This window comes from Pan paniscus, chromosome 4, assembly GCF_029289425.2.
Source record: "Pan paniscus chromosome 4, NHGRI_mPanPan1-v2.0_pri, whole genome shotgun sequence".
In the NCBI taxonomy this organism is placed as follows: Eukaryota; Metazoa; Chordata; class Mammalia; order Primates; family Hominidae; genus Pan; species Pan paniscus.
The window spans coordinates 41,529,528-41,550,238 of NC_073253.2; the positions used below are offsets into that span (position 1 = coordinate 41,529,528).

Sequence of the window (20,711 nt, forward strand, 5' to 3'; positions counted from 1 at the left end):
TTCATATACCATACAATTCACCCATTTAGAGTGTACAATTCAATGGGTTTTAGTATATTGAGTTCTGCAACCATCACCATAATCAATTTTAGGACATTTTCATCACTCCAATGAGAAAACCCCACACGCATTAGCAATCGCTCCACATTTCTCCCCAACCACCTCACCATCCTCCTTCCACACCCCAGCCCGAGGCAACCACTAATCTATTTTCTGTCTCAACAGAATTGCCTATTCTGGATATTTCATATAAATTGAATTGCACAATATGTAGTCTTTTGAAACTGGATTCATGTAGCATAATGTTTTCAAGATTCACCCATGCCATAGCATGTATTAGTACTTCATTCCTCTTTACTGCCAGATAGTATTCCATTAGATAGATAGATAGATAGATAGATAGATAGATAGATAGATAGATAGATAGACAGATAGATAGATAGATAGACAGACAGGAGGTATCTACTTTGTTTTGTTTATCTATTCCTCAGCTGATGGATATTTGAGTTGCTTCCACTTTCTGTCTATTATTAATAATGCTGCAACGAACATTCTTTCAAGTAAAAGTTTTTGTGTAGATACATGTTTTCATTACTCTTAAGTATATGCCTAGGAGTGTAATTGTTGAACCATATAACTCCATGTTTGATAAATTTTTATGATACAGATTTTTACATCTCCTGAACCCCCGCCCCTGCCCACCATAGAAATCTCTAAAGCAAAGAATTCAATTATGGAGAGAAAGTATCCTCAGCCCCAAAATTTGGTTGCAATTATCAATTACACAGAAGCTCTAAATCATTATACAGTTGATCCTTAAACAACATGGGTTTGAACTGCATGAGTCCACTTTTATATGGATTATTTCCAATAAATATATTGGTAATTTTTTTGGAGATTTTTTTGACAATTTGATAAAACACGCAGACAAACCACCCCTTCCTAATCCTCTGGCTCCTCAGCCTACTCAATGTGAAGACAACAAGGATGAAGACCTTTGTGGTGGTCCAGTTCCACTTAATAAACGGTAAATGTATTTTATCTTCCTTATGATTTTATTAAGAACATTTTTTCTCTAGCTTACCTTATTATATGAATATAGTATATAACATATGTAACATACAAAATATGTATTAATCAATGGTTTATGTTATTGGCAAGGCTTCTGGTCATCAGTGGGCTATGAGTAGTTAAGCTTGAGGAGTGTCAAAGTTACACATGAATTTTTGACTGTGCAGGGGATTGGTGCCCCTAATCCGAGTTTTTCAAGGGTTAACTGCATTTTTAAATTGAAGCCAGGGCATAATTTTCCTAAGTTAATCAATGGCTTGAATAAAATTAAGCAAGTCATCTTTCAAAGACATAAACAAAATTCCATTTTTACCAAACTTAGATTCTACTTTAACTCAAGAAAGAAACTAACCTTTAGCTATATTTTCAAGTAAAGATCACTGCAATTCTATTAGAATACTTAGTTGAGTTTAAAACTTTTTTTTCTCTCTAGGCTGCTTATCTGACTCAGCTAGAATAAAGTATCTATATCAGATATGAGCCAAATGTGTTGCATCTAGGTGAGCTCTGGGGAACCTCTGAGTTTTGAGCTCAAACATACAGTGGGTTCAACCAGATGATCTCTAAAGTTCTTTCCAAGTCAAACTATGGTTCTTTAATCCTTTGATAAACTAAGTGGTGAGGAGAATTTTTATTTATGCGTGAGAAAATACTGATTTTTTAATAATAATATACAAAATGAGTATCATATCATCATGATATCCTATCCATATCATGGTCCCTTTAATGATGAAGACTGTTCTTTCCTGTGACAAGGAGAAGAAAGAGGACTGGCGAAGTCAGTCGCTAAGGGAAATACAGAAAAGGCTGAATTGCTCTGTAAAATGCAGCCATAAAAAAGAGTATGAGTTCATGTCCTTTGCAGGGACATGGATGAAGCTGGAAACCATCATTCTCAGCAAACTAACACAGGAACAGAAAACCAAACACCGCATGTTCTCACTCATAAGTGGGAGTTGAATAAAGTGGACACAGGGAGGGGAACGTTACACACCAGGGTCTGTCAGAGGGTAGGGGGTAGGGGATGGATAGCATTAGAAGAAATACCTAATGTAGATGACGGGTTGAGGGGTGCAGCAAACCACCATGGCACGTGTATACCTATGTAACAAACCTGCACGTTCTGCACATGTATCCCAGAACTTAATAATAATGATAATAATACTAAATGAAAGCAACAGTTACAAATCATTTCCTGGGGCTGGGTATGATTTTTTTTGTTGAAAATGCCAAAAATGCCCTACTTCTAGGAAAACAATATTTATCAAGTCCTTGACCAGATATTTCACATGAGAGTCAAGGTAGAGCTGTGTATGCAAGTGAATGATCAGCTCTGCAGAACGGCCTGCCTAGTACTGCTGTCTTAAGTCCCCAACACGAGGTCCCAGCTGTCCTGGCTTAAAGGACCTATATCTTGATATCTAAACCATCTGCAACAGTTCTCCTAAAAAGCCCTTGAGCTAGAGTGTCTCAAATGAAAAATCTTGGAAACAACACTTTGTGTGGATAAGAGCCCTATTGTTTTCCCAGTAATATCTCACAGGAGATATTCAAATAAGGAAAATCCACCACACAACTCTCTCTACATTTCACAAACCAAATCACAGAGGGAAGTGCTGCACCCTTGTCTACAGAATGTTCAAGCAAAAATCTGCTCACTTCTAGTCACCACGACACGAATGGCTGGGTCCTGGTATCTCAAAACACATATCTTTACCATTGAATCCACCATAGGCGTGTGTTATATAACTTGCACTCATGATTAGACATCATTCAGTAAACATCCACTATGTTCAATACTGGGCAAGGTGCTTTATCTGTATTTTCTCACTGAAGTAAGTATTAAATGACACCGCCACCTCCACCCCACCCCATCATTTTCCACAAAAGCAAACAGCCTAATCACTTGCATTATGCTCAAAGGCCAGTTCACGGCAGAGCTGAGGTTTTTAGCAAAGTCAGCTTATTACTGGCATGTGTCATCGAGACATGTCTGTGCCTGCGGGTCATAAGGACTTGAGAGAGATGAACCATTTGGAATAGAGCTCATTTCAAGGCAATGTTTCCAATGTTTGCGCTTTTTCTATCCCCCAAATGCTGAGAGAACTCTAGACCAGCAGTCCAGACACTAAATAGATCAGTCCTCTGCTCTATAGGGGTAGTGGGCGTCTATAGTTTGGTCGGTAAGGGAGTGGACTGATCACCTGAGTTCTGACGGCCTGGGCCAGTGTCACCTCAGGTAAGTTACATAACTTTTCTGTGCTGCCACTTCCTCATGCATAAAGTGCGTAGGATTGACTCCTGACTCCCAGAAATGCCCCTCCCGATGACCATAGGTATGAGTGCTCCATGAGTGTATAGACTTAACTCAGGTTGTGCCCAGTGCCTAGAACAATGCCTGGCACATAGCAGGTGCTAACAAATGCTTGAGTGAAATTAAATGCAAGCAAACTACTTGAGGGCAAGGTTTTTTCTCTTTGCCTTTTTTTTGGTTACTGCCAAGAACAGTGGCTGGTATAAAGTGATGGACAGTCAATACATATTTACTGAATGGATGGATACGGAAATGGGCCTAAGGACACATGTCCAGCTGTCCAGCCTGAATCTTGCATTTGGACCAACAGCCTCTTCTGCCTCCCACACAGAATCACAAAGGGGAAGCCACTTTGAGCCAGTGAGAGCGGCTGCCTCCACCCTGAAGGAAATGATTTTGCCCTCTCTTCTTGGTGATTGTAACACATGTTCCAATCCCTATTTCCTTGTCAATGAAAATGTGGAAGATAATTTATGGGGAGAAGCCAACAAAGTAACAAATGAGTGACACCAAGTTAAGACAGTTAGCAAATGCAGAGCGTTTTTGAACTACAAAATAATTTTTTAAGCGGATTCATACAATGGCAAATGGTACTGTAGTTGTTCTCAGGTTGCGTTATAGCCCAGTAGATGCCAGGCAGGCAATAGCCTCCCATGTGATATCAAGAATTGAAGTGGGATGTCGGGGGAGGCATGGATGATCTGGAATATTCAAGATGACTGTGAACAGTTTGAAAAATTCTTTCTTGCACCTCTCTGGTGTGCGCATTACTGGACTAACAGATGGCAGGAACCCAGGTGATAGTGAAAATGGAGGACATAAGATCCAGAGAGGGAAGTGCCACAGAGTTGAGGAAGAACAACATTTTCAAAGTACCTTTCACAGACCGTTTCTATGAGAGGTTGAGAACTGCGAAAAAAGGACTCTCGTGTGATCCATTAATTTAGAGAACTGCTAAGTTAAACAAGATTATATAGGTTTCTTGACTTACTAGAGCCCACAAAACATTAAATGCATTCCGAATCTCAAAAGTGGGAGTTTCATATACAGTAGCCCCTGCCATCATGGATTTCATGTTCTATGGTTTTGATTACCTGCCATTGACTTCAGTCCAAAAATACTAAATAGAAAATTCCAGAAATAATTCCTACATTTTTTTAAATTGCAGACCATTCTTGAGTAGTATGATGAAATCTCATGATATCTCACTCCTTCCCACCAGGAAAGTGAATTATTTCATTGTCCAGTGTCCTTATGCTGCCTATGCTACCTGCCCATTAGTCTCTCAGTAGCTCTTAGTTATCAGATCAACTGTTTCAGTATGGCAGTGCTTATGTCCAAGTAACCTTATTTTACTTACTAATGACCCCAAAGCACAAGAGTAGTGATACTTGCATATTGTTATAATTGTTCTACTTTATTATTAGTTATCATTGTTAACCTTTACTATGCCTAATTTATAAATTAAACTTTATCATAGGTGTGTATGTATAGAAAAAAAGCATAGTATATATAAGGTTCAGTATTATCCAGGGTTGCAGGTATCCACTAGAGATCTTGGAACTTATCCCCCAAAGATAAGAGGGAACTACTGTACAGCATTTTCTACTTATTTGGCCAAAGAATCCTTATTTTTCAAAATAGCTTCCAAGATCAGTGTTCTGTACAATGCTCTTTAGGAAATCCTAGGACAGAGAGATCAAATAAGGATAAGAAGGCAAGGGGAAAATATGGAGCCAGGTTTTTTATTAATACTAATAATTAGCTTATTAATATGAGCATATTAAAATAAGAAGACTTTTTGGCCATTCATTTGAAATAATGTGCCATTATTCTGGGAGTACAACTAGAATCATAAAACTATAGAAACATAACTGGATCATAGGCAATAATAAAACCATTTATCACGCTCACAGAGACAGCAAAGTTAATGTCCAGGCTAGAATTATTATAGTCTTTTAATTAATAGCAGCTACAGATATAAGCTTAGAGTTTCCCCCCTACTACACATTGTCCCAGAGGGGACAGAAAAGCATAATCTACTAAGAATCTTCTAATAGATTTGAAAGAGGAAGTTTGCTTTAGGGTTTGTTTTTTTTTTTTTAAGAGGAAGCTCTTATGCTCAAAATGTTTTGTTCTTTCAGTTGAGTCTCCTCCAGACTCATGAATGGACAAAAACTAATTGAATGCTTCCACTTTAGTTGAATATTGCCCTCTGCTGGAATATGCATACAGTTTCTAGTATTCTTTCAAGGGTAGACAAATACAAAAGCATTGTCTAGATTCAAGGGCTCTAAAGTATACCTATTAATTATTTGGAGTCAGAGGGCTTGGATTTCTGTCCAAATTCTTGTGCTTATTGGTTAATTTCAGTCAAACTGGCAGCCACGTATATTAACTTGGCTGCCCCAAACACCTGTCAAATTCAACTTGTCTAAAACTGAACATATATTTTGTCATAATTCTGCTTCCTGGAAGGCCCATCCCACCCAGTGCTACACCCCAGGAATGGAGACACCGTCCTTCTCCCTTACCACTGACAGCCAATCAGATCCTACACTTTCAGGACCTCACTCATGTGTCCTCAACTCTCCCATCTTGTCACACTGCTGTAGGGCAGATTCTCTTCTGCGTTGCTTTCAGCAGCCCCATGGCTGGTCCCCATCTTCCACTAGGCCTCTCCCATCCATTCCCCATACTCCCACCAAAGTGAACTTTACAGAGCTGTCAGGGTAGAATTCTAACAACTTGCCTCATGTACAGCCATGCCAATCTGCCTACTTCTTAAGCCTATGTTCTTGGCATCACTGCCACTTCCATACAGAAGCACAAACACACACACACACACACACACACACACACACACACACACGCACTATATTCCAGGGCTTCAAAATGAGCTGCATTTTCCCCAGTACGTCATTTGGCTCAGGACTTTGTATTGCATGTAGAATTCCCTTCCCTGCATTAGATCACAGCTCCAGGGCCACTTCTTCCAGGAAGCTTTCCCTGACCGCTCCACTGTCACAGTCTACAGCATGCTAATACACAGAGCTACTTGGAAATAACTCCTGTAGCAATTATCACACTGTGCCATGAGAGCTTGTTTTTCTGCCCCAACCTCAAACTGTAAGCCCCTTAAGAACAACTTGGAATTAAAATACTCCTTTAGACCTCAGTGTTCTAAATTAATTTGAACGTAGAATACAAGAGAGGAAAAATTTGCAAGAGGATTTTTTAAAATCAGAAGTTGATTTTAAAAAAGAAAAAGTAAGGGCAGAGGCTTAAATAAGCAACAACTTAATACAAAAAATGCAGTCAGCATTGCCATAGGCCCTTGTAATCAAGTGCCCAGAAACTTAGCTCCAAGTTTGTCAGAAAGCTAGAAGTAAGAAACCTGATCGGCTACAGGTACAGCAGTAAAAGTGAGCTGAGCCAGGCACTCAGGTGAAGCTGTGTTCCCAATACAAAACCAGAAAGAGCTTTCTCCTACAGGTCTTCAAGGAGAAAGCACAAAGTAGCCCACCACCTTCTTGGGCAGCAGGGTAAAGAGTGGCTCCGTCAACACAGCCAGTAGCGAGTGTCACCCACAGGGGAGAACAGTAAAGGCAATTCCCTTGGGCTCCAAGCAGGTGCAGTCTGAGGAGGAGGCTCAGCTGCTCGGGCTTAACCCAGGAACATATGCAGTCGGGATGGGCCACACAGACTCAGCAACTCACCAGAAATACGCCTTCTCTAAGACTAGTTTTTTTTGTTTTGTTTTGTTTTGTTTTGTTTTTGAGATGGAGTCTCACTGTGTCACCCAGGCTGGAATGCAGTGGCGCAATCTCAGCTCACTGCAACCTCGCCTCCCAGGTTCAAGCAATTCTCTTGTCTCAGCCTCCCGAGTAGCTGGCATTACAGGTGCACACCACCACACCTGGCTGATTTTTGTATTTTTAGTAAAGACGGGGTTTCGCCATGTTGGTCAGGCTGGTCTCGAACCCCCGACCTCAGGTGATCCACCCACCTCGGCCTCCCAAAGTGCTGGGATTACAGGTGTGAGCCACCGTGCCCAGCCAAGACTACTTTTTTTTTTTTTTTAACAAACACGCAGGTAAAGAGTTTAAGATCATAGTACCTGACAAATACCTAGAATCCAACTCTTCTGTGAGGCCAGTTAAAAGCAGAATCAAAAGTATTGACCAGCTATTAACATTGGTGGCTTAGGAACAAGGGCCTTGTCATATTTTTCCTCCCTAGCCCCAGCATCAAGCTTGGTGGTTCTCAACCCTATCAGACCTATGCCCTTTACATTAACAGGTATTTTGTGTTGCTTCCTTCACTATCTTGAAATTGAGTTAGTAGATCACATAACTCTACCCCCTAGATACATATAACCTTATCTTCATGTCTAATTAAAAATAAAAATCAATATAATATCCTAACTAAAATATGAAGCAAATGGAGAGTAACTGATAAGAAGATAATATGTATTTCAATGCATAGAACCTTTACCCTAAATACCCTAGGAGACGCAATAATGTGGTTAGATTTTTGCAACCACCGGGTTTTGAAAACACAAAATCAGGATCTATTCCAGACAAGAAATACAGGAATATGCAAAAATATGCTTCCTAGAATGAAAACTTCTGTTTATTACCACAACTTACTAAAAGACCAAAATTAATTTGCATATGGAAAAGCAGAAGTAACCTCAAATGAAGTAAGAATTGCATGCATAGATAAACTGTCAAGTTGAGGAAAATGAGGAATGATGATTTTCCTGCATATGAGCTAGGTATTATGCACAAGTGGGGCATCAGAATGATTCCATGTGGCACGTTGTGGAATAGAGTAGGAACAATGTATTATAAAAAATATATCTTCTTTTATGAACTTCCACCACAAGTAGAATCACACATGCCGTCTCTGAATCACCATCAGGACTGTAAACAGCTGTACAGGACAACTCTTAGTTGCACAGGGCTGTTCTGTACCTTGAGGAACATCCAGCAGCCCTGATGCCTCAATTCTAAATGCCAGTGGTGCCCCCCGACCCTCGTGATGACAAAAACTCCTTCATGACTTCCAGAGTATCCTTGCTTAGCAAAAAGTAGGAGATCCACAAAGGTGGAAGAAACTAAAGAACAAATGATGGAATGAAGGACTCAATGAATGAACAAGCTGAATGAGGAGAACAATCAGAATGTCAAGAGAGCATCCTGAAGATCAGGAATGCGAGAGGACCTGGCCCAGGTCCTGGCAAACAGCACTCAGGACATTCTAGTTAAATGGAGAGTGGAAACAAACAGTATACTTCATTTGATGCTGTCCGAGGACCCAGGGGCTTTGCTGTATCCCACACCCCTGATCTTGCCTCTGAGCCCCTTGATTCCTGGCCGGCTTCACCACACACTTCAACGGACTGGTTAGCTTGTTGGTCCAGAGCACTCTGTGGCTGCCATAAGTGGGAAAGGAGCATGCGTACCTTCTTCAGTTTCTGCACCGCTGGAGGGCATAGCTGTTCTTTCCTCTGGCCTGGCTTCTTGCTCAAAGGCCTAGGAAACAATGGGGAAAAAAAAAAAACAAAAAAGCACAGAAAACCATTTGAGGTTCCAGATATACAGCAAAGAGGCAAAAGTCACTATCAATGATCTCAGAGCTACGAGGTTGGGAAATAGTGGGTGGGTGAAGCCACTGGGAGAACATATAGCCAGCACCCCAGCAGGAGGGCGAGCAAAGTCAGGAGAAACTCCAAGGCAGGGGCCAAAACTGTCCCTGCCACTAATCTTTTATTGCTTCTGCAGGTCACACCAAGCAGAAGGTTCTCAGGAATATCATGCATGTACCAGAAAGAGAACCGAAAATCTTGACGCCAGAAAGAAGGGCTTCTGGCCTGTGCATCTGCCACCTGGAGCAGACCAAATCCACATCCTAAGACACAGGAATCTCAGAGGACCAGGTGAGGGGCTAGGACCGTGATCACAAGGAAGATCCTGGATGACCATGGGCCCTGAGCTGCAGGTTGGCACACGCTGGTGCAGGCTGGCCCTGGGTGACACTAAGTTGATGAGCCTTCCAAAAGGCTTTAGCGAAAAGTTGCCCTCTTGGGACCATCCGAATTTTCTTTTGACAGATTCCCCACAGCCAGTGAAAATGTGAAGAAACACAGAATTATGCATTGATGTGCTGAATAGTAAGCCAGCCCAAGACATCCCCAGCACAGGTTCTGAAATCAATCATCAGTATACTTGGGCAGGTAATCACATAACTGACATAGGTCCCTTATCCCCTTGGGCGTGTCATTAAGCCCCATAGATTGGGTGCTTCATTCTTTGACTACTTAGGAACAATGCCCTGCAGCTGCAGTAAAAGGAATATAAAAATATATACAATTCAGCAAATCACAAACAGGCAGGGAGCAACAAGTGCCTGGTTGCCCACCCTCCATGGGCTGTAAATTCACCCCAGCCCCACTTCCAGGACACTGTGTTCTCTTCTAAGGCCCACCATGGAATGAGTGGCTGGACCAGGGCAGGTCCATATTAAGGGGTAGTGATGAGATGGCCACATGAGCACCCAAGGATGGAGGAGGGGTCACCACACAGGCTCAAGGTCTAAGACAGACAGCCACCTGCCCCATGTGTCTACCTGGGCTGAACCTTAGCCCTGACCCCCCGTCTTTCAATGAAGAGAGTGAGAGTCGCCAAGGCTATGTGAGAAAAGAACATCAAGGCAATGCTGGTTTCTGATTAAACAACAAAACTTGAAATAAGGAAATGCTATTTTCTCTTGAAAATAGAATATATCCAAACTTAATTTTTATCCTTAGAAGTAATTTTGAATATACCTTTAAAAACTTAAATTTCCTAGTTGCTTATTAATTTTAGCCAAGCTGTAGAGTGAAATTATCAGCATTTGGATTGTTATGAGGAAATAACTAAAAAGTGATTAAAAGATACGGCTACGAGTTTGCCTATTATTTAATTTCCTAATATTCTGTCTTTACAGTTTGGATATTTCGCACCACCTTCCATTTTAACATTTAATATTTATTAGAAACTGTCAGGCCATCACTGTCAATTGAAATGTAGTGTGAAAGTATGAACCCTTTACAACTCTGAAAGTATGGCTTCTGACTGGGTTCACCTGGAGAGCTCTTATATATTGTAAAGCAAACTCAGGTTTCCACAGCAAGGTTTTACTGTCATTGTTCTACAGGACTACAGATAACTAAGCAATGCCTAAACTCAGAGACTAAACATGTCTCCTTGGAGAAGACTGAGTATGGGCTGTAGTTCAGTGAGTACAGATCAGTCACTCAAATCAAAGTCCCCATCTATAGCTGTCATATAAAAACGGACTTTTAGATAAGATTCCATAAAGCATGAATACTTTTTATACAAAATCTATATGTAATCTCATAATATTTATCATCCAAAGTTGTAAAGCTTCAGTGTGGACAACCTATAAAATAATTACCACCTGCTTATATTTAAAATAATATCTAACCAAGTAATATGCATCACAAAAAATTTAGATAAGAATACAATAGAATCACTTTGTCAGGCAAGTAAGAATTAAGGTCTTTGGAAGCCATAAAGAATCTCTCAGCCCTTCCTTCTCGGTCTCTCTGCTCAAATCAGCCATACACCTCAAGAAAGGAAGGAAAAAGAGGGATGTGGAAACTTGGAACATAAGGCCATTCCACTCTAACTGATTCTTGTATCAAGTGTTTTTCATAAGATGAAAATCTCATAGAAACTGGAGAGCCATCTCCATTTGGCCTTTGTGATTATAAAGTCCACTACAATAAATTATTGAGGTATCTAGATTTACTCATCATAAATCTTCCCCAAGGTCATCAGTATTATCTCAAATGTACATGAGAAATCACAAATCTAGCCTAAGACTTTAGAAGATTTTATAATGAAGCAAATGTTCAATAGAGTTTGTTCCATTCTTTTCAGGATAGTCACCAAGTGCTATGCCGCTGTCTGAGCATCTCTTCTGAGGAAAAGCACTGGGCTGAGCTCTGCCCCCATAGAACTGATGCTGGCAAAACCAACCGTCTGCCCAGCCAGAATAACCACCACTGGGTGCTTTGGTGAGAAACCACAGTGATGGATGAAGGCTTGAGTAGCACTTTTTTTTTTTTTTTTTTTTAGACGGAGTCTCGCTCTGTCACCAGGCTGGAGCGCAGTGGTGCGATCTCGGCTCACCGCAACCTCCGCCTCCCGGGTTCAAGCAGTTCTCCTGCCTCAGCCTCCCAAGTAGCTAGGACTACAGGCGCATACCACTGTGCCCAGCTAATTTTTGTATTTTTAGTAGAGACGATGTTTCACCATGTTGGCCAGGATGGTCTCGATCTCCTGACCTCATGATCCACCCACCTCGGCTACCCAAAGTGCCAAAGTGCCAGGATTACAGGTGTGAGCCACCATGCCCAGCCGGCTTGAGCAGTTTTAAATGACAAGCATCCTTAAAAGAAGACCCTCATTCTGTATATACTGTATGTGATGCTGTATGTCAGAAAATTACACACCAAATTCCCTAAAACCCAGCAAAGAGAGAAAGATCATACTCTGAAGACCACGTTTTATTTTAACTGTTTAAATAAAACTCTATATGGAGTAAGCCAATAATAATCTTTGTTTGATACATAATGTTTTTGGCTAACTCATTATTTCAATTATATGAAGCAAATATTCTACAAAAGCTGAAACTGTGGCCAATGATAATATTGGTTTTCTAAGCTGACTTTTTACTCTGTAAAGCCTAAATAGTCATGAGACCTGTGTCTTGTGAAGGAATGTGCTTGAGAACACAGGAGGCCATAGGATCTGGTTAGTGTGTTCAATAGACCCCGGAGCACTGCCAACTAGATTGACTCAAGCCTTATTCAAGCCTTACTCAAAATAACACCTTGATTAATCATAATTAAAAGATGGAAATATTCTTAATATTCTTTCAAAGTCTACCAAAAAAAAAAAAGAGAGATAAAGTTGAAATGTTTTAAACCCTGAGATGGGCATGCTATGATAGCACCCAAAGGTGGGGTTTGGACCATGATGGGAAGGTGAAAGCCTCTTTGGAAAAGAACTAGGATTTTACCTGTTTCCATTCAAGCAGAGTCTGTACTGCATTCTGTACTGGATTCTGCACTGGAACAAATGCTTAACTACATTTGAGCAATATGATAATCTGGGAGTAGATATTATACATGTAAGATAGCCCTAAATGTAACTGCTTTAGATAATAATTATAATACAATCAATAAATTAATGAAAATATCCAATATTAAAGTATTAAAACCCAACTATGGAAAAGACAAGCTCAGAAAAGAAAATGAAAATATTATACAAACTCCTATAAAATATATAATAGTCTTCATTCTACTGATCTAATGCAGTTTCCAATTTCATGTCCCCCAAGGTTTCATTAAAAAAAAGTCCTACCCCCAAAAAACACTGTTCTCATAATAAGAAATTGATGCCTGCATTCTCTGAAGCATGCATTATCACATGCTAGAATCACTATGTACAAACCTTGACAAGAAAGGCTCTATCCCAAAAGTATTTCCGGAAGAGTTTAATATCTGCCTCCAACAAATGCTCGGCTGTGTGGTTCAGGGTCAGGGTCAGCGTTTCTGATGAGTGAATGTAATGCAAGGAGGCTTCTTCACTGAGTTGCACTCGGGAGAAGCTTGGGGACCATCTGCCCTGAAAACTGAAACAACACAAATCAAAACCCACACAGAGCTTCAAAGACACCAGCCCCAGGATCCCAGCCCTTAGGATCACTGCCCCTGATCTTACAAATCCAACTGGCAAAATGATCCTTGAAAGTCACCTATGTGCAATAAATACATAAGATCATAAAAACAGATACTAATAAAGCCATCTTTCTTTTTCCACCTAGAGAAGAAGTCTATTGAAAACCATTGACATATACTACGTACTTTAAAGGTTTACATAAAGAATGAAACAGTACTGAATTTTAAACATAGTACTTTACCTCAACATTTCATTCTCCTTTTAATCTGAAAAGATGCCTCTCACTTTAATGGGGCTACCTGTAGTAGAACAAATTAGCTGGCAGCCAGTGGTTTATTAGGTGATTACTGTGGAAAACAGATATGATCTCCAGGGAACATGGTGAGGTTTGGATGTCATAAATAAGTGAGATATTCATAACACATGGTACCACTGTTGTAAATTCTTTCTTATGCAAATTAAAACATGCACAAATTTGATCATGTTGTATTTCTGAACACACTCACACACAAAGGAACGACATTTCCAACCTAAATTCTTGAATATACACTTATTTTCTGTTATATCTTGGCTGAGAACATTTGTACATTTGTAAATTACATGCAGGCTTCATGGTTAGTATCGCAATATTCTGGATGGCTTATAAGGTCCTGTAATAGTAACAGTAAAGAAACCTCAAGGGGAAATATTAATGTTCTTGGGTTACAGCATACCTCAGCATGTCACATCCCACCAGATTGTTCCCAGATTCCTCAATTCACAGAACTAGCTCTATGCCCCTTTCCTCTTTTAACATGACCTAATTTTGTTAATGAATGTTTGCTTTACAAAAATATAGTATATTTCCAATGAAGGAAATGTTATCTCCATCAGATGGAGTGACAAAAAGAGATCCTTAAAGAACAGTTTTACTCTAAGTCTTAGGGGACCTCTCCAAACTCTTGACACTCATTACTGGCAAGGACTCCAGAAGTTTCCAGAAAACAACTCCCCATGCCAATAACAAGCCACTGAGATGAATGGTCTCTGAACCTGAGCAATAAGGTCATTGTTGTTAATTTAGAATATGGAAGCTCTATCATCATATCACCAGAACTTAGCTTACACTCTACTTCTAATCCCATCCATGAATGGATTTATTAGACCTGGAAACATTTAAAACACGTATCTTCTCGTCTTGGACACAGTAGAAAGATACAAAGCTACCAACAGATGAAGTGTGCCTCTAGGACCTCAGTAGAACACAGAATTGTTCACGATGAATGAGTCAAAGGAAGTGTTCTTGCCTTGCCCTTTTTAGCCAAGGAAGTGGGGTCATGTTAAAACAAGGAAAAGGACAATTCCCTCCAGATAGGCTTGCCCCTTGGCTGATGGTCATTTGATCAAATGAGAAACAAAAATAAACCAAAAGCTCTGATTTCTACTCTAATGCCCACTTATGTACTACATAACTATAAATTAATTACATTGAGTTCCATGAGCCAAACAAGAAAAGCCAGTCCATTTGAACATGCCACATAATAATTCTCTAATAATATTTAATATTTATGTAGCATTTACTCTAACAATGGTTAATATTTATGTAGAATGTTGTAATTTTCAACGTACTTTCCCATTTATACTTTGGTTTTTTACCACGTTAAGTCAAAAAAATCACTATATATGAATCCTTCTTTCATAAGCTAAGAATAATGGCTGACCTGAACCTTTCTAAGTAACCAACAATACACTCATTATTCACTGGAAGTGTTGATACCCTCATTAACACAGAGAACATTATAGTTTACAAATTATTTCCTTTACATTATTTCATTAGACCATAATGACCACCAAATTGACTAAATCATACCATAGCATTTGTCTGTTATTCATTGATTCAAAAAAAAATTTATATCCTTTCAACAAATATTATGTGCTGGACATTGTACTAGAGCATTGCAATGGGTAAAACAGAAATAGTCCCAGACCTCAAATGATTAAGAGATATATATGAAACAAATGACCACACATATAATTATAATATTGTGAATTAGTCATAATGTTACTCATATTTAACATTCTGAATTAATCATAATCATCAAAGAGAATAACACAGAAGGGGTTGACATTTAAGCTGAAATCTAAATGCTAGTGTTTCCCCAATTTTTTTTCATTATCACTCCTTTCAGAGCCTTTTGAGACCTTTTTCCTATCTCACCCTCATGAAACATTAATACCAATTATACCAGTATATCTGTTTATATGATCTATATATATGCATGAGAGCTAACAGTAAAACATAAACCAACATTAGCTTGTGGTTTGGTTATTTCCATTTTTCTATAATGCTTGGCCGACTTTATACAAATAAGAGAGAGACTATCAAGTAGCTAAACTCACTTTGTGACGTCTTCCACCAGCTTGGAGTGTCCTTCACGTAAAGCTAAGTCTAATGGTGTGGCACCCTCTTCGTTGGGTAAAGCCAAGGCCTGGACTCCCCCCGGGAGACACAAGAAGAACTGGGAAAGTTTAGCCAGGCCCCATCTCATAGCCAGGTGTAGAAGAGATTCTCTGTGAGAAGATACTGAAGAGGAAAAAACACACACCATATTAGTTCCTCCATTTACAAAGTTTGTTTTACACATTTTATCAAAGGGACAGTGTATTTAGACATAATAAGAACGTCAGAGTTGGAAGAAATTAACAATGGCACCCAATCACTGTATCTCATTTTACAAATTTGGAGAGTTCAAGATTTTTGTGAATGCCCAGGTAGGCAGTAGGTGCTGGGGCCAGGTCCGCTGAGCACAGGTAGAGTGTTCTTTCCACCCATTGCACTACACATTCACGTCATCTTTCACTAGACATGCAGTGCAGTCATCTAGGGAAGCAGGTTCTAGGAAAGGACCATCCTTTGGAAACAGACACTTGTTGATATGCAAAGAGTTCCTTGAGGAGATCCTGCTGCTCAGGCAGGGAGGCTCTCAGAGGCCAAGACTGTAGAGGGACCTCCGTTTCCACCCTTTGTCCTCAGAGCTGCTCCTCCCCTGATAAGAAGCCGCAAGAGAAATGGCTTCATATGGGTCATTCTCAAACTTCACAGCAGTGCTTTTACCCATCTACTAAATCCCTGAGATTATGTCAATATTGCCAAAGCCACCCCGTTGCTCTGCTCAGGAGGCTCGACCTGTAAGGCCCCTGCACAGAGGGCCCTTGGTCGGTCCGTGTGCATCAGCTCCACTGTGGTGTTTGCCACTCTCTGTTGTCATCTTCCAGGCGGAGGGGTCCTTGAGGTATTTTATTCCTAATACCTAGCATAGTATCTGGCAAATGAAAGCCATTTAGCATTTGAGGAGTTGAATGACAATTGGCTGTTAAAATCTCTACGGTTTGTGTGTATTTAAATTACTTAGTTTGAATAGTCTGTACACTGAATTGTTCACTGTAAAATGGACACTGAGAACAAAATGACCTACTTCTCCACAGTTTCCTGTCCATATTAACACTATCTTACTATTCCATTATCTTCATTAGCACAATTTTACTATTCCAGGAGCCACTTGCCCAGGCAAATGAATGATTGCTCATTATAGGAACCTTCCGCAAGACTAACCAACTGTTCACTAGAAACCAATAAAAGGCAGTTTGAACCCTAAAAGCAATCCTAACTACATTATGATCCTTCCCGAGTCCTGATCAAGCTCCTTTCCTGTCCAACATGCCCCACCCACCACCATCCCCAACACTAAAAACCCTTATAAGGCCAGGCGTGGTGGCTAATGCCTTAATCCCAGCACTTTGGGAGGCCAACGCGGGAGGATCACTTGAGCCCAGGAGCTCAAGACCAGCCTGGTGAATGTGGTAAAACCCACTGTCCACAAAAAATACAAAAATTAAACAGGCATGGTGGCACTCGCCTGGGGTCCCAGCTAATCAGCAGGCTGAGGTGGGAGGATCGCTTGAGCCCAGGAGGCAGAGGTTGCAGTGAGTGGAGATTGCACCACTGCACTCCAACCTGGGCCACAAAGTGAGGCCCTGTCTCAAAAAAAAGACCCTCATTAAGCCAAACTTCAAGTTCTCAATAAATTCTCACCTCATCTCACAGCTCCCCCTTCAAGACACCTCTAAGGCCCTGTGGAGGTGGTGTTCTCCCATACCATAGTAGGCAATAAACTCAGCTTTGTCCTACCTGCAGGCTGTGGTAATGATGATATTTGGGAAGCCAGGTTTCTACAAAGCTCTAATTTGAAACAATTAGAAGGAAACACTCCACCATAAATGAATGCAAATAAAAGGCTTAGTTTACATTTTTAATTATTTATATATCTATATCTATAGAGATATAGATAGCTAGATCAATGAATGTAAGGCATTATACTTAAAATATGTAAATGAACTCATCACAGTGAAATGCCACCAACTTACCAGTATATTTGCTCTATCAATCATCTGTGTGACATGGAACACATCCCCTCAGTAAAATAACATTCAAAATACCAAAATATCTAAAAACAGACAAGGCAATACACTCCTGCCAGATATTTGTTTAATATACTTGATATCTTCAGCTTTATGAAAATTAAAAAACTATCTTAGCTATTAGAGAACTTATCTTTGACTATTTTATCCTTTAACTTTTGACCATTATACTCCTTTGAATAAAAAGTGAGGTTTTTGTTTTTAGATTCCCAGCAGGGTATGTAAAATGTTGGATAATATTTGTATTTTTCTTCCTTTTTAAATAATAACCAGGAATAGACTTGTTAAGATCAGGTAACAAATATACATATGCACACATATGTGCATGTGTACTCCCCAACACAGGAAAACCTGTCAGCATGAGATATTAACCAGGCATACTAAGATGGAATTTCTCTCCTTTTTTTTTTTTTGAGATGGAGTCTCACTCTGTTGCCCAGGCTGGAGTGCGGTGGTGCAATCTTGGCTCACTGCAACCTCTGCCTCCCAGTTTCAAGTGATTCTCCTGCCTCAGCCTCCTGAGTAGCTAGGATTACAGGTGCGCGCCATCACCCCCAGCTAATTTTTGTATTTTTAGTAGACACAGGTTTTCACCATGTTGGCCATGCCAGTCTGGTCTTGAACTCCTGACCTCAGGTGATCCACTCGCCTTGGCCTCCCAAAGTGCTGGGATTACAGGCATGAGCCACCGCACCCAGCCCGGATGGAATTTCTAAGACATATTTCCTAATCTGAATATAGTGAGAAATATTCCATAGTTGTATGGATTGTAATTTTCTTTCCCCTCCCAAAAAAATGATCAAAAGGGAACATCTAAACCTTTTGTGTTCCCTTTTCAAATTATACCATTGGTAAAGGAAAGCATGGTATCAACTTAAGTAACACTTTCTGCCATGTCTGGTGCAATGCCCTAAATACCATTGAACCTGGAGTGTATTTCACTGTATTCAACCTGACCAACAGTGTGAGTGTGGGCAGATCTGTTTCCTCTACCAGGAGACCTCTCCAAGCTTGTTCTGCTAATCCAGCTCCCTCTTCTCTCCTTCTGGCTCCATCCTCACATCTTGTTCAATGAGAGAGAACAGTAAACATGCAGGCCTGAATGGCTCACTGTTGCCTCTCTTTCTGAGAATCTACCCGCTTCCCAGGGAGGAGGTAAGGAAGGCGAAGAGAGAATCTTCTGATGTTTAAAGAAAACAAATAAAAACTGACCAAAATGTTGTAAGAGAGAGCTTTCTCATTCAGTATGAAAGTTCAGAGTGCAGAGCGAGGCAAACAGCTTGAAATAGGAAGCATCATGACATATATAAATAATTCTGCCTGTTACAGAGTTTCAGATTTCTTAACGGCAGCCAGCAAAACAAACTGTGGAAAGAGGTTATACAATTTGGCAGAGGTGGGAGTGTTTAAAATAATTTCTTAAACTAAATAAATGTCTCTTCCTGTTTGGTTGGTGCCAGGAGTTATTTGAACTAATGTAACCAATGCAGAATTACTAATAATTGCTGTAATGGCAAACATTAAAAGGTACGACCTATAACATCATGAGAGCATGAAAACCAAGACACAAAAAGGAACTGAACAGGCTGTGCCATTCAATAAGCCATTCCTTACTGCATAACAGGAGTCCATCTGCCCCAGATAGGAAGGGAGTGCAGAGTTTGTGCTTCTCACTCTGCCGGGCATCAGTTTCTTTGCCCATGAAATGAGTCTGTCACAATAAAGATCCAAGGTTCCTAAGAGTATTCAATCCTGTCCTAACTCTATGGTTACTATCTGCAAAAACAGCACAGGTCAAAGCTTCCAGGCATCTGAAGCACAAGGGCAAGGAAGGTCAGACAGTTTAAGTGTTACTAAAGGAAAGTGGTTTTGTTACTGGTCCATTTAGAACCATTACCATATCCACACAAGATCTGGCCATACCTTTCAATTAGCCAAAGGCTTAGCTTGGAAGATTAAAGAATAAATTAACCTCTCAAATGTAGGCTAATCGATCATAACCAAATGTGCCACTCTGTGGGGCGTATTGATAATAGGGGAGGCTGTGCATGTGTAGGGGCAGGGAATATATGGGAAATATCTGTATCTTCCACTCAATTTTGCCATGAACCTAAACCTGTTCTTAAAATGTCTATTAAAAAATAATAAAATAGGTTAAATAATTAACCAAGGTCTCCAGAACTCACAATCACTGCTAGAGGAAATGTAAACTGTTACAACCCCTTTGGAAAACACAGCAACATTATCTAATAAAGTCAGAGAAACTAACGCAAATCCAGTCCACAACAGTTCCATTCCTACCTATAAACCCTAGCAAGAAACCATGCAAAAAATATAAATGGTCAAAATTCAAAGTAATCTTAATGTTCATCAATGGAATAAATTGCAGTGCAATCATACAACAATATTCTAACAATCAAAATGAATTACAGATTAACACAGAAGGAAGTAATGAATATAATGTCAAAAGGGAAAAATCAAGTCACAAAATACACAGGATATGTTTCAATTAATATGAAGTTCAAGAAGAGTAAAAGTTAAAATTATTACTTAGGCATATATACATACGTTGTAACACTGTAAAGAAAAGCAAGGAAATGGCTAGTATAAAAGTCAGCACAATACCTGTTAGGAAAAAGAGAAGAATGTGACTAGGAAAGGAGGAGGGGTATTTGCACTCCTGAGGTCCATTGGTATGAGTGTATCTCTCTGTTTTTCTGTCTCTGTCTCCCTCTGCCTCTCTCTCACACATATATATATATATACATATATATATACACATACAGACACAGGGTAAAATATTTTTTCTGATATTTGTGTGTGTATTAGTCCATTTTCATGCTGCTGATAAAGACATACCTGAGACTGGGCAATTTACAAAAGAAAGAGGTTTAATGGACTTACAGTTCCACATGGCTAGGGAGGCCTCACAATCATGGTGGAAGGCAAAAGGCACTTCTTACATGGCAGCGGCAAGAGGGAGCTTGTGCAGGGAAACTCCCATCTTGAAAACTATCAGATCTCGTGAGCCTCATTCACTATCATGAGAACAGTGCAGGAAAGACCCATCTCCATAATTCAATCACCTCTTACCAGGTTCCTCCCATGAT

General features: G+C 40.0%; 1 protein-coding gene across 2 annotated transcripts in view; it reads right to left on the reverse strand.

The window, feature by feature from the left end:
* ARHGEF28 (Rho guanine nucleotide exchange factor 28) overlaps nucleotides 1-20,711 on the reverse strand; it is a 314,196-nt gene that overhangs the window by 151,507 nt on the left and 141,978 nt on the right. For both annotated transcript variants that reach the window (XM_034959953.3, XM_063604431.1), the window contains 3 exons: nucleotides 15,523-15,706; nucleotides 12,916-13,096; nucleotides 8,856-8,925 (listed from right to left, as the gene is read on the reverse strand). In XM_034959953.3, the coding sequence (XP_034815844.2) occupies nucleotides 8,856-8,925; nucleotides 12,916-13,096; nucleotides 15,523-15,706 (435 nt within the window). The remainder of the gene's footprint in view (nucleotides 1-8,855; nucleotides 8,926-12,915; nucleotides 13,097-15,522; nucleotides 15,707-20,711) is intronic.